The sequence below is a fragment of the Crassostrea angulata genome, chromosome 3 (assembly GCF_025612915.1).
Source record: "Crassostrea angulata isolate pt1a10 chromosome 3, ASM2561291v2, whole genome shotgun sequence".
In the NCBI taxonomy this organism is placed as follows: domain Eukaryota; kingdom Metazoa; phylum Mollusca; class Bivalvia; order Ostreida; family Ostreidae; genus Magallana; species Magallana angulata.
Genome location: NC_069113.1, coordinates 45,603,155 through 45,625,228, shown reverse-complemented (window position 1 = coordinate 45,625,228; position 22,074 = coordinate 45,603,155). Strand labels below are relative to the sequence as shown.

General features: G+C 33.0%; 3 protein-coding genes across 3 annotated transcripts; 2 read left to right on the top strand and 1 right to left on the bottom strand.

Annotated features, from left to right (window-relative positions):
• Positions 1-3,619: 3,619 nt before the first annotated feature.
• On the bottom strand, positions 3,620-5,245 carry LOC128176921 (uncharacterized). The gene has a single exon (XM_052843441.1). The coding sequence runs from the start codon at positions 5,243-5,245 to the stop codon at positions 3,620-3,622; it is 1,626 nt and encodes a 541-aa protein (XP_052699401.1).
• A 3,408-nt stretch (positions 5,246-8,653) lies between these two features.
• LOC128175394 (uncharacterized) lies at positions 8,654-10,070 on the top strand. Its single transcript, XM_052840986.1, has 3 exons — positions 8,654-8,782; positions 9,140-9,260; positions 9,920-10,070. The coding sequence occupies exons 1-3, from the start codon at positions 8,695-8,697 to the stop codon at positions 10,044-10,046; spliced, it is 336 nt and encodes a 111-aa protein (XP_052696946.1). The 5' UTR covers positions 8,654-8,694; the 3' UTR covers positions 10,047-10,070.
• Positions 10,071-16,192: 6,122 nt separating this feature from the next.
• On the top strand, positions 16,193-19,915 carry LOC128178588 (uncharacterized). The gene is made up of 3 exons (XM_052845841.1): positions 16,193-16,341; positions 16,720-16,840; positions 19,753-19,915. The coding sequence occupies exons 1-3, from the start codon at positions 16,227-16,229 to the stop codon at positions 19,877-19,879; spliced, it is 363 nt and encodes a 120-aa protein (XP_052701801.1). The 5' UTR covers positions 16,193-16,226; the 3' UTR covers positions 19,880-19,915.
• Positions 19,916-22,074: the final 2,159 nt, after the last annotated feature.

Genomic DNA, 22,074 nt, shown 5'->3' with positions numbered 1-22,074 from the left:
TTTGTAATAATCATAAAAACATTAACATACATGTATCAATTATTGAACTCAAACTAGTACACGTATAATGTAAAAACAAAGGCCAATTAAGGGGCTACATCGCTCACCTGAGCAACAACAGCCATAAAATACCATGACAATGTAGTACCAGTAGAACTTGCTGAAATAGTATAAAATATAACATCTTTCTACTTTTATCCACATAGCTTTATTATACTTTGTGCCAAATTTGGTTGAAATTGACGCAGTGGTTCTGGAGAAGAGGATAAAAATATAAAAAGTTTACGACAAACACAACAAACAAATTTTGATCAGATAAGCTCCCTCAAGCTAAAAACTACATTTAGTTTGACTATAAGTCTATATTCACAATGTTTTATATCATGAACATGTATCAATAATTCAGTTTATTCTACAGTTTACTTTTTCAAGTCCACAGTGATGAAGATCTCATTTTTTGGGGGTACCTCCAGCAGATGGTTTTAAACTTCTCCTAGTTTCCCATTTATTTTTGATCTCTTTTAGTAGGGCCGCTGTTCCTCTATAAGCTCTGAAATACATTAATTACAAGATTATTAACATTTGATGAATTTTACTGCAAATGATTATTTATTTAAACATTGCATAATTTTTCAAAATTTATTCTCAAAACAGAAGGCACTTCCAATTTAATTCAGATGTCAGAATGCTGAATGGATTTATTGAAGATGATATGCTAGTTTTATGATAGTGTATTACAAGATGTATTTTAGAACTAACCGTTCAAAACCTCAAGCTTTGACCTATCGGCAATGGCTGGACGAGCCTCTAATCCCTTCGGCCCTTTTCCTGTGACCGATCGGCCCCTCAAGTTCACTCTTCATGAACAGGACAAGCAGTAAAGCCTTTGTTGCTTTACCGTTATATCTGAATTTGTATCGAACAGCTTGTAACTGCTCCTGTTTAGATATAAAATTTTACATGAAATAAATTTTAAAAATTAGACTTACAATATAACTGGATAATGTTTGTATGTTATAATGTTATTCTGTTATTGTTACATTTGATTAGACTAAATTAAAATCTGGTTATGAGATGACCCCCTGTCAGACCATAAGGCTCAGTGATTTCTCTCAATATATGATAACAGTCTATGAACATTTTTCTGGAGTTAAGGTAAATTAATAACCTTTGTCTTTCCATTGTATACACTTGTCTGGGTAACACCATCAGGTGCAGGTATTGAAATCTGCCCAGATGGTGCAGCTGCTTCCATGGGTCCTGAACATGCACTGTATACACTTGTCTGGCTAACGCTAACGAGAGCAGGTATTGACATCTGTCTAGATGGTAATGGCTGGACAGTTTCTGCTTGCATGGGTTCTGAACGCGCAGCTGCTTCGACGGGTCCTGAACGTGCACTGTATACACTTGTCTGGCTAGATGGTAATGGCTAACGCGCGTTACTCAATTTGTATGCACACACTGCTGCAGTTATGAGACGGTATCTTTAAAAAAATAATGATTTAATGCTTATATTTACATTTTTTTGTAATTGAAGGCAAACACAATTACAAATTAATTCCATTTACTTTGTAAAAATAATTAAACTCGATTACAATTATTTTTTCTATTATCCCATCCCTTATTTCATAAAACTCTATGGGAACAATTTGACTATGTTGGGACACAACACCTGGTCAAGGTAATCAAGACAGGCGACACGTTCCTTGAACATTCCAAGAGTAAATCTCAAATTATTATATATATTATTTCTTATATATATTAAAATATAATATATAAAAATATATATTATTATATAATTCTTATTAATATTTTACTTTCCATACAGATGTTATGGCTTTTCTTTTTTGTTATTTTGACCAAATTTTTTTCTAAATAAATGAGAGTGCTTGTATTTTCAATTTTTTCAATAAAAAATTTAAGTCCAGAACTCCGTAATTTTTCCAGAGGAAAAATTTTCTAAGTTCAGAGCTCCTTATTATTTCCGGAGGAAAATTTTTGTAAGTTCAGAGCTCCGTATTTTTTCCAGATGAAAAATATACTAAGTCCAATTCTCCATATTATTTCCGAATATTTTCCAGATCATTTACGGATTTTTTCTGCATTTCCGTATTATTTAATTTTCTCCGTATTTTCTGTGCATTTTTTTCCGTATTTAAAATAAGGAAAAAATGCGGAAATCTGGAGATCTGAGGTGCGGGCTAGTAATTAACCTTTAAATATTTTGTAATTAAGATGTTGCATAATCAAAGGAGCTATGCAAATATTTTATCATTTGAAACAAAATCAGTGTTTGAATTGTTTTATAAACAAATAGACTTGTTGATAGTAAATTGATAATTACTAACCAAAATTAGCAGTACATGTAAATGTTAAAAAATGTTGGTACAAATACCAGATGGTGTTGTATTGTTATCAAAGGTTTATTTATTTATTTAAGGTTTATTATTTCAAAAAAACGGGAACAGGAGAATGAGAAATACGTAAAAGCATTACAAGGCTATTTTGTTTCATGCTCTCATGAAAATGTCTGTCTTCCCCTTGGGATGGGGATGGAAGGTTGGTTTGCTCATATTTAAATACAGCCTCATTCAAAATAGTTTCTCTAAATATCTTCATGCTTGCTTTCTTTTCGCTGTGGAAATTTGAAGAGGAACAGTGGTGATAAAAGACTCAGTAATTAAAGACACCTCCGTACTATAACGGGATTTACAGTATTATCGATGTCAAGACGATTGTACATATTATCAATTTTTAACCGGGTGTTTCTATCGGAAAAATCCGGTTATTAAAATGGTGAAAATGGCGGGCGGGCGGGCGGGCGGCTGCCAAAAGGGTACCCTCACTGTTCGGATAACTCCTTCTACAGTTTTCAAGGTAGGAAGTTGTTCTTTTGCAGATCAATTGTACATACATGTATATTGGAGGTGTGCATAGTGCTAGAATTTTTATTTCAGATAATTTATGAAAAAAAAATACCAGCTTTTGAACTTAGTCATTTTTTGGCAAAATATTGCATATAGGGTATCCTCATTGTACGGATAACTCCTCCTACAGTTTTCTAGGAAGGAAGTTGTTCTTTTGCAAATCAATTGTACATATATCAGAGGTGTGCATATTGCTAGGATTTTGATTTCCAATAATTTATGAAAAAAATACCAGCTTTTGAACTTAGTCATTTCTTGGCAAAATATTGCATATAGGGTACCCTCATTGTGCGGATAACACATCCTACAGTTTCCAAGATAGGAAGTTGTTCTTTTGCAGACTAATTGTATATATATTAGAAATGTGCATATTGCTAGGATTTTGATTTCCAATAATTCATACATGCCAACTTTTGAAAATCTTCATGGGGCATTTTTCGCGAACGACATTTTTCATGTCAACAAATTCGCGACATTCAGTCGCGAAAATGTAATTTCCATTTTTACTAAAGTATGAGTTGTAATGCACTATGTATCGAATATTATACCTTTTTTCATAAATTGTATTTTACTTTCTTATAATCTAAAAAAGCAACAACAATTTCAAAAAAAATAAATTTATTTATCATTGAAGTCATCAATGAACATATAAACATTGTCATAACACATAAGGACATTAACAAAATCAATCACTGAGAAGATGAACAGCTAATGTTGTAACCAACACAGGCCTTCTTTGCAGTTTTTAAAATGTCCTTTGATGGCTTGAAGGAGTGACATTTCTGGGTATTGTTCACTTTCACAGTTAATAATGCACAAAGTGTGGAATTGTCCAGGTTTGATCTTGTGTCTGTATGTATCTTCTTCATCATGGAAAAGATCCTCTCACACTCAGCATTGGAGCTAGGAATGGTCATCACTGCCCTCACAATCTTAGCCATCAGTGGGAACCTTGGAGTGTTGGTGATTCTGTTCTTCATGGCAATAACTTCACCCCAGAAGATGTCAGTCCTGGTTTCCTCAGAAAAGTTGGGAAGCTCCATGGAAGGAATGGTTTGGAAGTCCAAGAACTCTGCTTCTAATTGGTCCCACTGGTCCTTAGGTATTAAGGAAGGAAACCGTCTGGTCAGGTCTGTCAAAATAGATGGCTGCAAGCATCCTCGAGTTGTGGGGTTAAGGAACCTCAGGCTTGAAATCACAGGATCCTTAGAGGGAAACTTTGCCAGCATCTTGGCGGTCACTGACTCAAAGAACTTCCTGATGGATGTGAAGAATCTGCTCAATGCTGATGGAGGGATATCATCAGCATGGTCTACCATGTAGGCTCTGGTTGTCACTCCAATGGCGATGATGTTGTCATGAAGCTGACACTCAGAGTCCTTGAAGGGAACATCTGTAAGGTCCTCCGCAGATTGAATGACTTTAGCTTTCACAAACTTCCCCATGAATTTTCTTAAAAGGATAGTGATTTCATCCTTCAGGTAACCAATCCTGGATTCATCTGCCTGGAACATGGTATTGAAGTCATTCAGGGGCTGGAGGATGAAGTTAAAGTATAGGCGCATCTCTGGGTTGCTGAGATAGGAGGCACAGCGTTTCACTCGTCCAGGTTTCTCCACATCTTCATGCGAGTTGAAATAGCTCTGGAGGGCTGGCCAGTGATGCAGCAAACGATTCACACACTTCTCCAAGCTAAGCCATCTGGTGCTGCAGTGTTTCAGGATCTTGATGGGCTCTGTGTCTGTGAATTCTAGAAACTCCTTGTATTTTTCTTTCCTGTTAGAACTGTGGTGGAAATGAAAAAACACTTCAACGAGGAGGTCTTCTATAAGTAGGGCCAGGGCCTTGGCCTTCACTCCAGCGACTGCACAAAAATTTGCCAGGTGGCAAACACAACCAAAGTCGAACACAGAGGGAGTCTTCTCCTTAATCCTAGTGACCACTGAGTTGTTCTTGCCAGTCATCACACTACAGTTGTCGGACATGAAAAAGATGAGGTTGGACCATGGGATGTTGTTGTCGATGAACACCTGTTGAATATGCTCAAAGATGTTTGCCGCAGTGCCGATGTTACAGATGGGCATGGCAAGGAAACTGGTTTGTGATCTGTCTGTAAAATATCTCACAATACGTATGGCCAAGGACTTGTCACAATATCTGTCATTGCTCTCATCAATGGCTAGGGAGAAAGGGTTATTCTTCAGATGTTCCACGACTTCTTGATGCAAGGATGGAGGAGGAAAACGCTTGACATCCTGTGTTGTCTTGGTGCGACTACAGGAAAACTTGGAGGCAATCTTGCTGTCAGGGAACATGGCCTTGCAGAGTCTAGTGAAGCAATCTGCAACCAGGAAGGGAATATTGTGTTCTGTTAATTTATGAAAAAAACACCAGCTTTTGAACTTAGTCATTTTTGGCAAAGTATTGCATATAGGGTACCCTCATTGTACGGATAACACCGCCGGGGCGGGGCTTTGAACTCACGACATCTAGAACCTATACGCTTCTGGCAGTGAGCGGCCACGGTTCTAACCACTCGACCATCCAGACATACAACCAAATCCAGATAAATTTTGATCATTTTTAAAGGAATTATAAAATAAATATTTTTTATTGGAACTCTTTATTACGAGGAGATACAAAAGAGATTCCCGAGGAACGTGTCGTCTGACCTTAAGATAATGGACTAAAATTATTTTTTACATAATATTAAGTCATTATTTTGTGTATTTGAGAAAATATTTCAAATAAATAATTTCAGGGGTGTTTCGTACTACCTTAAGTCATATCGCGAAGGAATGATCTGCTTGGCGGTGCCCTTGTTTTAAATTTTTATTTCTCAAATTGGTTTAATTAGGTTTCCTATTGAGTTGTATTTCTACAATGCGTAGGAAAATATATCCTCTTGTTTTAAGGTGATACATGCATATCTAAAAGCATATTTTGATTTTTTAAAAATTTTTAAATTTGAAAATGGTAAAAAAAAAAGAAAAAAAAAAGAAACAGATTGGATATAAGTTTAGATTAACATTGCGGCATGTCGACATGGAGGGCGCGACTTTTAATATGATAATTTATTGTTTAAAAAATTGATATATAAAGCTTAAAAAGTGTATTTTATGATTGTTATTTATCTTAGAATGATGTATGTGCCATGACCATAATCTTATATATGTAACACAGGGAAGCCTCAAAATCCCGACGAAATAGAACTTTCAAAAGCATTCTCCAAATCATTAAGAAAGATCTTGTTATTTTTTTTTATCTTAGAATGATGTATGTGCCATGACCATAATCTTATATATGTAACACAGGGAAGCCTCAAAATCCCGACGAAATAGAACTTTCAAAAGCATTCTCCAAATCATTAAGAAAGATCTTGTTATTTTTTTTTTCTGTCAATCTTTGGTCAGATGGAGTTTCCTTTGATAGCAAATTACCCCCCCCCCCCCCCCACACACACACAGTAATCCGCATGTTCTTTTTTCTTATCGAGTGATGTTTCTAGACCGACAGTTGGTGCCTGAATTTTGCATGAAATGCCAAAAAGAATTTTTTCAAGACATCGTTTCATTAGACTTTGAATTAACTTTAAAAATGTAAGATTTTAAGATGGGAATTAAAAAGGAAAATATGTACTAATAATAAAAAAGTATTTATTTATTCATGTTATCTTTGATTATCATTGTTAAGAAGGGAAACTATCGAAAATATTTAGCGTAAGCGTAAACATAGCTGCAGGACTGTAGCTCCCGGTCTGAAAAAATTCGGATGGACGACCTGGGAGCTACAGTGCCTCCCATAGTAAAAAACTGCAATTTACGGCGCACAAAAAAATGCGCTAGTTTTGGACTGATTAATCACATTTACGAACACATTCTGTACAAATCTTCGATCCCAAAAAATTCCTCGGACATTTTACTACAGATGTCGTCACTTCACTTGCTTCTGATAGTCTTTTAAACACCATCAACAGCCCTGTAAACTAAAGTGGTGCAAGTTTGTTTACATTTAAAAATGGCGACTCTCGATCTCGACGTAAATTAACATACTTCTTTTTCCGAGGTCGGTTATCATGTTTAAGAAAAAATCTGAGGCAAGTAAAGTGATGATATCAGTAGTAAATTTGCTGAAGAATTTAATGGTACTAATTATTTTTACAGAATTTGTGTGAAAATAAGGTTAATAAGTCCAAAACTAGCGCAATTTTTTGTGCGCCGTAAATTGCAGTTTTTTACTATGGGAGGCACTGTAGCTCCCAGGTCGTCCATCCGAATTTTTTCAGACCGGGAGCTACAGTCCTGCAGCTAGCGTAAACATTGACAAAATAATTTACTTTCTCACTAATGTTCAAATTTATTTCTTGCGTCTAAAATTGAATATTTTAATAGGTTATGTTCGTTGATCCTGTTATGGAATAAATTTCTCGTCCCATAATATTTAGGTGTTTCACAAAAAGTGAAAGATAGTTGAATTTATATTGAAAATAAGTGTACAAAATGTTTAATCACCAAATTGACTTCATAAAGTATAAATGACGTCATAAGGATTATTTTATTTAAATAAATAATTTTTTTGTGGCAAAATATGGGTGTTTTCCTATGGTTTTCTGACTTGGAAACATCAAGCGCAAGCTTGTTCAAGTACCTTGTGTATATGATCAAAAACGTATAACCTACATGCTTAAATTGTTTTTGAGAAGACCTGCACTTAATGCTACCAAATGCAAATTATTGAGGAAAAATTACAATTTTATTTGATTGCAAAATTGCAGGAATTAGCTCAATTAGGTGACGTAATAAACAAAGAGGTAATGGGTTATAAAAACTAATATCAAGGTTAAAGTAAAATACACTCTCTGTATCATGATTTTTGAAGATGTGGTTTTTATACGATCCTTTTTTAAAATTGTAAAAATTTTGGGTAGACATTTGACCAAATAAAATATTGTCTTTTAGTTGGATTTAAAAGTTTTCAGAATGCATTTCATGGGTTCTGAATCAGCTATCATGTACACGTATTGGTTTGTCCTTATAACTCCTTACAAAGGCGTAAAGCCGAATTTCGCAATTCAGCAACTGCTCGAATAAACAATTTAGGATGATATTTATCTCTTATGTAAACGATAAAAGGTTAGAAATTATAAACTTTGTATTTCATTAGTTTATAATTGAATTTTGATTACTTATTTGGCTTTGAGTAATCCTCAACATTTGGCGGATAATTACTGCAATGGGTGTTTCTGAACATGCTGCTCGATAAACAGCCCATTTCATGCACGTACCAGGGAGGGAGGGTAATACATGTAGGGAACATTTTTCTTATATTTACACAGACAAACTTTAATTATCATGTAGTTTCCCCTTCCACTATTTCGGGTATATGTAATAAAATAAAGTAAAAATTAGGAAATCAACAGTGATATTGTTATAAATATACCCACCATTTTTGCCCGGATTAAAATTATGATTATATGCGGTCTGCTCTTTTCTATGGCTTGCCACGAAATTTCGGATGAGCTCTCCCCCCCCCCCCCCCCCCTCATTCAAAACCGATGCTACGTGCGTGCCTGAAATTTGACCCGTCACTAGATATGTTCATTACAAAATAAATAATAAATTACAAGTTATCTTTTACAAATTCTATTATAATGTAGAATTCTGGCAATTTTCTGTAATTTTTAAAGTGCACGTGATTTTAACCGACGTGAAACGCAGTATAAAACTGTGGCCGGATTTATTCAAGTTGTTTGAAACAAGTTGAGATGGGGCGTTTAACAATCTTTGTCTCCATTTTCTGTGTTCTTTTTGTTTACTCTGAAGCGTCATGTTGGTCTGAGAGGAGAGGAAATGGTAAGTACATTGGGAACAATTAATAGTAATTAAGAACATTAATTACCTGTAAATTTTTTTGGTTACAGTTTTTAGCTGGGATTAAGTTTCAATAGGATGATAGATATAAAATCATAAGCGTATATCAACCATTGGCCTCAAAATTAAATTTTTAAACATTGATATAATATTAAAAGTTCTTCCATAATTGTTTAAATAAAATTGTTCAATAAATCCAGTAACCGATTATTATTGAATCTTTGAGCTTTGAAATGTTATCAATTTTTCTTCTGATTTGATACATGGTCATATGCCGTTCCTGTTTTGAGTAGTATTAATTAACATTTCAGATGGTGTATTTTTTGTTCTTATTTGTAGGGTACTATTGTACATATGGGAACATGTTTCTGCACAAGGGCGAAAGTTACTTTAATGCAACGGCTCCATACTGTCACAAATGCACGTGTTCTGAAGATGCATATAGGTTAAACTGTTGCAGGTGAGTACATGTACTTACCTTAAAACAACATTAGTTAACTTAGTAAATTAAATTAATATTTTCTTTGTTAATATGCTATATATTATATCAATAAAGACTGTCATGTTTTTCGCCTTTTAAAACTTAAATTGTACTAGTTACGGGTACAACTCTGCAGGGTGTTAACTTTTACATTTTAAAATTTATGTTCAAGCATTGGAGAGGTAATGATACGTGTAGGTCATCTCCACACGACCGCTTCATTTGCATGGAATTAAAATATACCCCGATTAATCTGACACATACATGTTTTTATCTGTTATGTTCTCATTTGTAACTCTTCAAAAGCGAAAGTTACATAGAAAAGAATGATGAACTTATTTTCTATCTTTTATTGAAGAATTCATATATTTTCTAAAGCATTCAAAGCCCTTTCCCACTGGTCAGTTGACCTTCTATAAATACATGTCAGACCCCGATGAGCATAGGGGGATGGTTTTAATAAGACTTTTGGGTAACCTTAATAGACCACATTCTGAATCGGTAATATTTATCTTTAATAATGTTTGAACATTTTTAACCGGGTTTTCCAATAAAAAAATAATAATGTTGAAAACAAATTGTGTATAGGTCCCTTTAATAAATTTACACAAATATTTACTTAATCCTTTGTATTTCAGCCTTGGGAATACTATCACCATGATTCCAGACGACTGTGAGATAAAACAGGTTGGATGCAACCAGGAAGCTGTTAGCAAAGCCGACCGAAGCAAACCTTGTAATGGTCCAGTAGGTGGTGTCGTATAAAATTGTTTGCAAAATAAACAAGTCAATCAACTTCTGGTTTTTATCTTTTGCCTGTTATTTTTAATGTGAACTTTTTGTGGAATTAGTAATAAATTGCATCTTAAAGAGACAGTACAGCTGAAAACACTTCAGATTTACCTATTGTATCGTTAGGAAATAAGAATTAACGTTGATTTTAATAGTTGAAATACACAAAAATCCCTTTCACATACTTAATAACGTAATATTGAGCTTCCGGGTCGTAGAAACCGGAATTATCTTATATTGTTTATTTGTACCACGTGGACTTTGATTGACAGTAATTAACACGTGCTAAAAACTACAAGATCTTCGTCCAACTACGGTCATCATGGTATACGAGGTTAAAGGGACTCTCTAAACGGAACACATCCTGACTACTCGATAATTTATAAATGGTTTACCAATTTCGGTTCATTTTAAAATGAACAGACATAAATATGTCAAATAACCCCTCAAGGGGAATCATTTACAAAAATGAATTTAGGTTGTAGTATCTCCTATGATAAACACGTAAAATACAAGCTTACAAAATAATAATTGTGGTTATTTTAAAACCTTTGAACAATTATTACCTGGGAGAAGTAGAAAAGACATATTTTTATCAACAAACATGTCCAGGAGAATCTTCGCGAGCCCTGCATGTGTTTTGTTTACAGTAAATACGCATGCGTAATAGTATAGAAAGCTGAACCCCGTAACACGTTGCGATGTAAATATGTGTTAGGTTATACGTAATTATTGATTTTAATGAAAAATTATATTTATTTCATGGAGAACTCTGTAATTTTCTGTAAGTTTAAACATTCATGAGTAGTACAAAAATACCGAACACGATCGGAATTTTTTTCAAGTCGGTTTTTTGATAAGATTCGCTGTACTTCCTAGTTTATAATCCATTATATATGATGCCATTTTAATTTTTATTTTATATATTAAATCTTTCTAAACATTGTTTTAATATTGATCTTTTCAGCTTGATATAAATAGCCCTATTTTTCTTGACGCAACAATCTAACATGTAAATAAGCTTTATGGGTAAAAAACAAAATTCATACGCATGATCTTTAAGGAATATAGATAGCGAATAATCAGTCCATTAAGTTAGTATTGTATGAAAGGTTACGTAGAGATGTGAAAGCCTTCGGGGCTTGCTGTCTACCTAAATATTTTATTGTTCAAATGACCACGAGAAGCGGTTTTATACGGAAATGTTATATGTCTTCTAAATGTTCTCTATGCACACGTTTGTAAAGCACAATTGACAAAATGCAATTAATTAATTCTGCTATAAAGATATAACTCCGTACGTTGTGTTTAGCATTTGGCATTGTTTAAAAAGTTAATTTTAACAATTATAATCGTATAAGAAAACCGTACTATCAGTAGGGATGTGGAACATAAAGACAGCCCTCACACAACGACAAGTTGTAATGGAATTCGTTTCCCATGGAGTGACGTTTTCATGCACCAAGTTCCAAATCAGTGACTTACCTGTAAATACAGCTTTAGTAGCAAATAAGTTTGTTTAATTAAGAAAATTTTATGTTTTGGAGCTGCTCATGCATCTTTGCAAAATTATCAGGTCACATACATTCAAAATAATTCAAATATAAATTGTGCGTATTTTCAATCACTGAATAATTATTTTTCATTATCAATTTTAATACTGGAAATGCTTATAAATTCAATTTTTAATTCTCCCTTTTAATACATGACGGAAGACATCTACGATAACGTTGCTAATCGCTAGTAAACATAAATCCACGGACCTGGCCAGATCACGTCAATCAAACTGGGTCCTTTTGTTTCAAACTTGATTGACAAGCGGCATCATTTTGAAGTTTGTACAGGTAAAAAAAGGGGGCGTTCGTAAACATAAATGTTTATCAAAACACTTTTCTTATTGGCCACAACCTTATCGCTCAAAGGAAAATTTGAATAAAGGCATGGACTTTATTTAATTAAAGGTACATGGAATGATAGCGCCAATAACTAATATTTATTTAAAATTTTATATCAAAATATTATCTTTAAAAAAAAATTGTGAACGACTAAATTCTTCAATGTAATTAATACAACGGTTAGTGTTTTCTGTTCTTTACATTTATGTTTTATTAGATGGGGAATGATCGATATATGACAGCGAGAAAAGTTCAGTTCATAAACTATTATTCGATTTATTAGTCCCCTACCGGTTTTCACCGGAGGGGACTATAGCTTTCCTCTGCGTCCGTCTGTCGGTCCGTCTGTCTGTCCCACTTCATTTTTCCACACTTTTTTTCTTTATGCGTTTAAGGAATAATATGAAAGAGCTAGAGCCACAAAGCATCAAAACGTGCCTTAATTTTTCACAAAACTCAAGTTTGAAACAATACAAAATGTAATTACTTATAATGTAGGGCACAATATTCTGCTTCTATGCATATGCAATTTTTTCACTTCGGCCCTACCGTTTAGCACATGCGCATCATCAAACATACTATTATCGTTAAAAATAGCTGAAAATTGTAGATTTTACCGCAGTATTTCCCAAATTTGAATGTGGCCACACTTGAGTTCCTCTTTGAAACTTTTAAAACTGAGAGATATTGCATAAATGCTTCTGCCTGCAAAATTTCGTAGAGGTACTCAAGTGTGGCCAATGTGTATTTTACAAATTTTGAAAATTTCAGTAACATGAAATAAAACTGACCACTTTATTTTAGGGTAATTATTTGCTTTCTTTTTATTGAAATAGCAGAATTTAATTAATTATGATAAAGAATTGTTTGTGATTATTTACAAAATCATCATTTTATTAAATATTTGAGGAAGAAATGCATATAAACTGAACTTTAACATGTTTTATCTAGTAATTTTATACTGTGTATTCATGCTTACATCGTGCATCATCAATGACGTCATAGTTTGACGTTTGCAACGTCAGTTGAATCTGTACATGGAATCTTGAGTTCTTTTAGTATTTTGCCTATAGAATTTACCAGTAAAGTCTGCATTTTTAAAAAGCATTATTTCTGAAATTTGCTGAACAGCTTCAAAATGTCAAACTACAGATCAAGTTTACACTTTTGTAGCGTCTGGTTGACACATATTCGAGAAAATTAATTTTTTATATTACAATTTTTTTATGTTCGGGTTCGACATTCTGCATAACAGAACATTTTTTTCACAATTTCCACAAACCGGTAGGGGACGTGTATTGCTTATGCAATACTATCAGAATGCTTGTTTTGTTTGGTTGGGATATTATTTCACGTACCAATAACTTAAAATCCCGTGGAAAGTATGAATTTGAAAACGAAATGCCGATATCTAATGACATTTAGTTCTAGTGGCATTTAGGACTAGTGTGATTTAAAAAAAACCCTTTTAACAGCCTGGATTCCCTATCGCTCACCTGAACAAAAAAGTAACAAATCGAACAGCCCGAGGTCCCTATCGCTCACCTGAACAACAAGTCATAACAAATCGGATTTTTGTATCAAATACAAAATAGTAGATTTTCAAAATTTCTGCATATATATATTTTTTTAACACTTATACCACTTTAATTGCAGTTTATCATATAAAGGAAGAGAAAGCAGTCAATGTGACAGCAAACTGAGTTTTCTATTAATTGAAAACAGAAACAATAACCCATTTGTTAACCCAGAATTGATACACACTACCTATCCAAAGTGAATGGGTACTATATATGCAATATTTTGCCAAACATAATTAAGGTATCTCACTCAATTTGATATCATTGCGCAGATAATCATTATTTTTTTTAAGAGAAAATGATTTTATTCATTTTATCGTAACAGAAAGATTAATATTTCATATTTACACAACATTCATAAAGAAAATATATCTGAATTCGAGAAACAAACAAGTTTTCGGGAAAATTATTTTTTCGTGCGGAATGTTTTTTTTAAAAACAAAAAAGGCAGAAACAAGCAGTTCAATGAATTTTCAATATACTTTTCTTTTTAGTATTCACGTTTTTAATATTTGAAAGGTTTGTAATATCTATAGGTTCTATTTGACATGTACAAAGTTAAATCTTGAAAGAGTGATAGTCGTTTAGAAATGGTCTGAATATTTTAAAGCCAATTTTTGCGAGAATTTTACCTTTGAAGCCATACATCTAAAATTTGACATCACTGACCCCCTTGTTTTGTTATGTCAAAATGATACTGAATACATATCAAGCAAACTGGATTAATCTGATAAAATTCTTGATATTCAAAGCGCTTTTATTTCAAATCAAATTGTTACTGTTACACAAATTGTCTATTTTTAGTGCAAATAAGTCACCAACAAATTAATGCAGCTTCGTAATCCCTCTATTCAGTGTGACTATTGTGCATAATCAAAAACGTTTTCTAAAAATGTAAGTTTAATTAACAAAAATTCTGATTACAAATCGTAATCAGGCTGAAATTGCATTTTTAATCACTTTTTGTCCGGCGTCTCTGTCTGTCCGTAAACGTTTTACATTTTCGACTTTTTTCTCTAGAACCACTGGACCGATTTAAATCAAACTTAGCAGAAAGCATCCTTAGGTAAAGGGAATTCAAAAATAAAGGGTAACGCCCTTTTTCAATGGAAGATAATTAAAAAATCATGTAAAATTTTTAAGTATTTTCAAAAATATTCTTTCCAAAAACCGTTTGGCCAGAGAAGCTGAAACTTGTGTTGAAGCATCCTCAGGTATAAAGATTTAAGAATGTTTAAATCATAATTCCCAGGGGTAGAATGGGGCAACAATTAGAGGACAAATTCTTACATAGGAATATATAGAGTAAATCTTTAAAAATCTTCTTCTCTGAAACTGATCAGTCAGAAAAGCTGAAACTTGTGTGGAAGCTACCTAAGTTAAGGTAAATTCAAATGTGTTCAAATCAAATCATCCTCGGGGGTAGGGTGGGGCCACAATTGAGGGTCGAACTTTTTACATAGGAATATATACCGGTATAGTAAATCTTAAAAAATCTTTTTCTCTGAATCTGATCAGCCAGAAAAGCTTTAACTTATGTGAAAGCATCCTCAGGTATTTTAGATTTAAGTTTATTCAGATCATGATCCCCAGGGTTAGGGTGGGGCCACAATTGTTGGACGAATTTTTACATTGGAATATATATAGTAAATCTTTTAAAAATCTTTTTCTCTGAATCTGATCTTAAAAAATCTTTTTCTCTGAATCTGATCAGCCAGAAAAGCTTTAACTTATGTGAAAGCATCCTCAGGTATTTTAGATTTAAGTTTATTCAGATCATGATCCCCAGGGTTTGGGTGGGGCAACAATTGGGACTTATTACATAGCAATATATAAAGACAAATCTTTATCCAAGAAACTGATCAGCCAAAAAGCTGTTACTTGTGTTGAAGCATTATCAGATAGTGTAGAGTGAAGTTTATTCAAATCATGATCCCCGGGCTTTGGATGGGGTTCAATGGGAAGGGGGGAGGGTTCAATTTTTACAAAGGAATATAAAGAAATAACCTTTAAAAATTTTCTTCTCAGAAACTATTCAGCCAGGAAAGCTATTACTTGTGTGGAAGGTAGATTAAAGTTTGTTCAAATCATGGTGCTTTGTGGTAGGATGGGGCCAAAATGGGAGGGTTCGAATTTCTACATAGAAAAATATAGAGAAAAATCTTTAAAAATCTTCTTCTCAGAGACTGATCGACAAGAAATACTGAAACTTGTATAAAACCATCCTCAGTTAGGGTTGATTCAAGTTTGATAAAATCATGATCCCCAGGGGTAGGGTGGGCCATAATGAGGGGGGGGGGGGGGGTAGGTCAAATTTTCACATCAGAATAGATAGAGAAAAATCTTTCAAAATCTTTTTCTCAGAAACCGATCGGTCAGAAAAGCTGTTCCTTGTGTGAAAGCACCCTCATATATGGAAGATTCATGTTTGTTTAAATAATCAAATTTTCGATGAGCCCCCCCCCCCCCCCATCACACATAAACACTTTCAAAATTGTTGCTACGTGCCTGAAATTTGCCAATCCACACATATGTTCAATGCGATATAAATTGCGAGTAATTTTCTACTCAGTCTATCAAATTATGGAATTCTGGCAATTTTCTGTAATTTTTAAAGTTCACGTGATTTTGGCCGACGTGGAACACATGTAAGTATAAAACCGTGGCCGGATTTATTCATGTTGTTTCTAACAAGTTCAGCTGAGATGGAACGCTTAACAATCTTTGTCACCATTTTCTGTGTTCTTTTTGTTTACTCTGAAGCGTCATGCTGGTCTGAGAGGACAGGAAATGGTAAGTACATTGGGAACAAATTAAATTGATAGTAATTTAGAACATTATTTACATGTAGATTTTTTTGTTTACAGTTTTTAGCTGAGATTAAGTTTCTATAGGATGATAGATAAAAAATCATAAGCGTAAATTAACATTTGGCTCAAAAATTTAATTTTTGTTAACTTAATATTTTTCTTTACTTTGATATCATATTTAAAGCTCTTTGGTAATTTATTGAATAAAATTGTACAATAAATTCAGTGAATCAATTTCTTTTATAAATATCTGAGTGTTAAAATCTTATTAATTTTTCTTCTAATTTGATACATGGTCAGTTGCCGTTCAAGATGCATTTATTAACATTTTATATGGTGTGTTCGTCGTTCTTATTTGTAGGGTATTATTGTACATTCGGGAACATGATACTAACCAAGGGCAGAACTTACTTCAGTGAAACGGCTCCAAACTGTTTCAAATGCACGTGTTCTGATGATGCATATCAGTTAAATTGTTGCGGGTGAGAACATGTACTTACTTAAAAACAAACATCATTTGTTAACTCAGTAAATTTACTCAATATTTTCTTTGATAATATGCTATTAATTATATCAATAAAGACTTTCTTATGTTAAAACTTGAAATGTAGTGGTTACTGGTACAGCGATGTTAACTTTTCCATTTGAAAATTCATGTTCAGGCATTGGCATATAAACGCACTCGGCTTTACAGTATGGTTGAAACCATCTTTCTTCTTACACTTTTAAGGGTTTTACGGGTATTGATACATGTAGGTTATCTCCACACGACCGCTAAATTTGCATGCAATTAAAATATACCCCGATTAATAACTTACATGGTTTTATCTGTTATATGAAAACTTTTCAACAGCGCTACATAGTTACATAGAAAAGAATAACATATTTTTTTCCTTTTAAGAATTCAAAAATATTTTTTAAAGCATTTAAAGTCCTTCATCACTGGTCAGAAATAAAGGTCGTCTAAAGTTGACATTCTATTAATGTCAGACCCTGATGAGCGTGGGGGTAGTTTTAATAAGACTTTTGGGATCTTTTGGATGTGTTTGTTTATTGACGATAAAATTTCCAAATAGACTGCATTCTGAATCGGTAATATTTATCCGTAATATTTTTGAACATATTTTTAAAAATGTGCACTTTTTCTATTTTTTTGTAGGGCAGATTTTCAATTATTTGGCATATTAAAACAATATATTTTCACCTATTTGGTCATAAAAATGTATGGCAACAAATGACCCTTTGACTGAAAACTCAGAGAACGTACATACAGTAATTATTCTTCGTATAGAAAATGCTTATCATTATTTTTCCAAAACCACAAGCGATAGATTTGTACTTTAACGAGTGTTTAGTCAAAGGTATATGTGGCGTAGTTAGAGTAAAATTGTTATAAGAGTTTGAGTAAAAATATGCATCATGCCTCTTAAAATTAGACGTTTCACAAATCCTTAGCCCGTAACAAGTTCTTATATATATATATATATATATATATATATATATATATATATATATATATATATATATATATATATATATATATATATAAACTTTGCTACACGTCTGATGAATATTAATATGATCCGCCATATGAAACGCCACTGCGCATGAGTGCGGGAAAACTGAGTATCGAAAACACAATGGAAGAACAGTTTGTTTACAAATTAGAATCACGTTTTCATGTCTTAAATTAGATAACTCTTATATCTGATTATACCCGAAGCATTATTATTCCGTTATTCATTAATGTAGAACGATATAAATTGCTAATTATGTGTTATAAAGATGAAACACGATTTTAGCATCAACGACACGGTAAAATGAATGAATAACGTTACCCTCTCCCTGAGGGATGCACAAACTGAGAGTGTTTATTAATTCTTTATTAAAAATCCTCTAAACGAAAATCCACTTGTGGTTTAAAACTTATGAGGTAAAGACGTGAACACATGGAGCACGTACGAACCTGACTAGCAAAACTCATAAAAACCTAATGATTAAAACTTATGTTAATTCGGCGTCATTCCTATTTTATCAATCTACATGGTGTTCGATAACAGCCTTCCCTTTGTTCCTATCCTTGTCCGTCTGTCTCTTTTTTCGTTCATTGCCAAATCTGTCAAACTTAACGGAATACCTATTTTTCTCGTCATCGCCATTGTTGTTGTAATAGACTGCGCGTGGTATCACGTGACCGATTTAAAGCGGGGTTTATTCAAATGCTGCATTTATTGTGAACTCCATAGTAATTTAAAAATTATTTATTAATCTCTAAATCTTTTTAACCCGATTTAAATAAACTGTGTAATTTATTGTAAAGATGTATCTTTATATAACATATTTAAATTAATAAGTCAATCAGATATTTCTTGGCATGAAAAAATACGCCATATATACATTTAACTATGAAGATCCCCAAATTTACTCAAAGTGAAACGACAAGGCCCCATATCCCGTTTTAACCGTTTTGCCCTTAAAAATTTTAGGTTCGTAAAAAAAAAACCTTGGGCTGTGATTTAGGATCGGAGATAGTTATAGGTCTCTGCCGAGATATTTGGTTATCGTATCAGATAACGCAGATGCTTTTACGTTGAGGATTTTGGGAAATATCATTTGACAGATTGCCACTTGTCACCAGGGTTTAATTATAGCTTTAAGATAACGCACTAAACTCGATCATCATGTTATCATTTATTTACTTAGCCTGATCACTATTTTGAATGATTCACTAAATTTTAAATGCTTGAAGTCAAGTTACAAGAAAAATTTATTTTGTAAACAAACTTCTTCTATTCCAGTTCTATATTTGTATAATGTAATTTAAAGTAATTTAATTACAATGCTTTTGATAAAATAACTCGTGCCAAACAAGATAACCTAAATGAATATTTTAATAAATAATATTTTCAACAAAAGAAAGCAGCATTTGAAAGTTATACATGTACCAAAACAAAACATATTTAAACACTAACAACCTGAAGAGTCTCATGTTCCGTTCTTAACAAAACGAAGAGTCTATGCACCGTTGTTAACAAAATAAAGAGTCTCATGTTCCGTTGTTTACAAAACAAAGAGTCTCATGTTCCGTTGTTAACAAAACAAAGAGTCTATGCACCGTTGTTAACAAAACAAAGAGTCTCATGTTCCGTTGTTAACAAAACAAAGAGTTTCATGATCCGTTGTTAACAAAACAAAGAGTCTCATGCTCCATATCTTGCTTATAACTCGGAATTTGACTTGGAATGTTTACGAAGTATTAAAAATACCCATATTTATTATTCTGATAACTAAAAATGGACAAAAACGAAAATGTTGAGAACAAATTGTGTATAGGTCCCTTAAGTATATTTTACACAAATTTTTATAAATACTTAATTAAGCCTTTCTGTTTCAGCGTTGGCAATACTATTAATAGGATTCCAGACAACTGTCAGATAAAACAGGTTGGATGCAACCAGGTAGCTGTTAGCAAAGCCGACCCAAGCAAACCTTGTATGGGACCAGTAGGTGGCGTCGTATAAAATTGTTTGCAAAATAAACAAGTTTATCACCTTTTTTAGTTCTTATTCTTTTTCTATTATTTTCAATACACTCTAATTAAAAGTAGATCTTTGATCCGCTCCTATTAGATCGCTACACAAACTTTGTGTAGCGATCTAATAGGAGTGGATCAAAGATCTAATTTTAATTAGATTGTTTTTGATATGAATTGTTTTGGAAATAGGTATTAAATTTGTATCTTAAGATTAAGATTCGCAATTGCACGAAAATGCGGTCAAAATAGTAAAAGAGAATTATTTTCTTCCAGTTTATAATCAATTTTGAAGCAATTTTAATTTATAATCTATATATTAAATCTTTCTAAACATAGTTTTAATCGTTTTTCGTAACCCATTTCTTCTTTTGAAATCTGTAAGTTATTAAAATTTTCAGACTGATATAAATAACCCCATTTTCCTTAACGCAACAATCTAACATGTATATAAGCTTTATGGGTAAAAAACAAAATTCATACGCATGGTCTTTAAGGAGTCTGAATAGCCAATAATCAGTCCAATTAGTAAGCATTGAATGAAAGGTTACATAGGTTAATGGTATACATGTATTTTATTTTAAAAAAAATAAGATATCTATAACCCAATACTTACAAGTGATACCCCCGCTCTGACGTGAATATACAAAATAACCAAACTTGAAACTTAACAAGTAAATGACATTAATCAAATTTCCTAGAAAAAAGGAATGACATCATAAAAAAATCATAAACGAAGAGTGTGTAAATTTCAACTATCTGCGATTATTAGTTAGTGAGAAATATACGACAAAAATTATTGGCCATAACCTAATCGCTCAAACTTAAGGAAAAGTTTAATAAAGGCATGAATGTTAAAGGTACATGTAATGATAATGCCAATAACTAATATTTATTATTATAAGTTTTATATCAAAATGAGTACAAATTGTCAATGTAATTAATACAATGGTGAGTGTTTTCTGTTCTTTAAACTTATGTTATATTAGTGTTTCAGGGGCATGATCGATATATCACAGCGAGCAAAGTTCAATTCTTAAACTATTATTCGATAATATTTGTTTGGTTGGGATATCATTTCATATACCATTACTTAGAATCCCGTGGAAAACATGAATTTAGAAAACAAATAGCCGATATCTAATTACATTAAGTTCTAGGGGCATTTAGGCCTAGTGTGATTTAAAATTTTTTTTTTAAATAGCCTGGTGTCCCTATCGTTTACCTGAACAACAAAAGTCATAACAAATCGGACTTTGGTATTGAATACAAAATATGATATTTTAGTGATGATCGTTTTTAGTGGATTTTCAAAATTTCTGCACATATTTTCATAATTAATATTGAGATCATTTTATTGCATTTTATCATATAAAACCAGTGAAAAGCAGTCAATGTGACAGCAAACCGAGTTTTCTATTATATGAACAGAAACAATAATCAATTTTTAGCTCACCTGTGCCAAAGGCTCAAGTGAGCTTTTCTGATTACAATTTTTCCGTTGTCTGTCGTTGTTGTAAGCTTTTCACATTTTCATCTTTTTCTCAAGAACCACTGGGCAGATTTCAATCAAATTTGGCACAAAACACCACTAGGTGAAGGGGATTCAGGTTTATGCAAATGAAGGGCCACGCCCTTTTTAAAGGGGAGATAATTGAGAATTATTGAAAATTTGTTAGTATTTTTCAAAAATCTTCTTCTCAAAAATTATTCGGCCTGAAAAGCTTAAACATGTGTGAAGGCATCCTCAGGTAGTGTAGATTCAAGTTTCTTCAAATCATGGTCCCCGGGGGTAGGGAGGGGCCACAAGAGGGAGATCAAGTTTTACATAGGAATATATAGAGACAATCTTAAAAAATCTTCTACTCAAAAAATATGAGGCCAGGAAAGCTCAAACTTAAGTGGAAGCATCCTCAGGTAGTGTTGATTCACGTTTGTCCAAATCATGGTCCCCGGGGGTAGGGTGGGGCAAAAATAGGGGGATCATGTTTTACATAGGAATATAAATAGGAAAAATCTTTAAAAATCTTCTTCTCAAAATCTATGAGGCCAGGAAAGCTTAAACTTGAGTGGAAGCATCCTCAGATAGTGTAGATTCAAGTTTGTTCAAATTTCAAATCATGGTCCCCCGGGGGTAGGGTGGGGCCACAATTGGAAGATAAATTTTTATACAGGAATGTATAG

Coding starts and splice junctions, on each gene's coding strand:
- LOC128176921 (XM_052843441.1), bottom strand. CDS start 5,245: ATGTTCCCTGACAGCAAGATTGCCTCCAAGTTTTCCTGTAGTCGCACC.
- LOC128175394 (XM_052840986.1), top strand. CDS start 8,695: ATGGGGCGTTTAACAATCTTTGTCTCCATTTTCTGTGTTCTTTTTGTT. Junction 8,783..9,139: donor GTCTGAGAGGAGAGGAAATG/GTAAGTACATTG, acceptor TCTTATTTGTAG/GGTACTATTGTACATATGGG. Junction 9,261..9,919: donor TATAGGTTAAACTGTTGCAG/GTGAGTACATGT, acceptor TTTGTATTTCAG/CCTTGGGAATACTATCACCA.
- LOC128178588 (XM_052845841.1), top strand. CDS start 16,227: ATGTTGTTTCTAACAAGTTCAGCTGAGATGGAACGCTTAACAATCTTT. Junction 16,342..16,719: donor GTCTGAGAGGACAGGAAATG/GTAAGTACATTG, acceptor TCTTATTTGTAG/GGTATTATTGTACATTCGGG. Junction 16,841..19,752: donor TATCAGTTAAATTGTTGCGG/GTGAGAACATGT, acceptor TTTCTGTTTCAG/CGTTGGCAATACTATTAATA.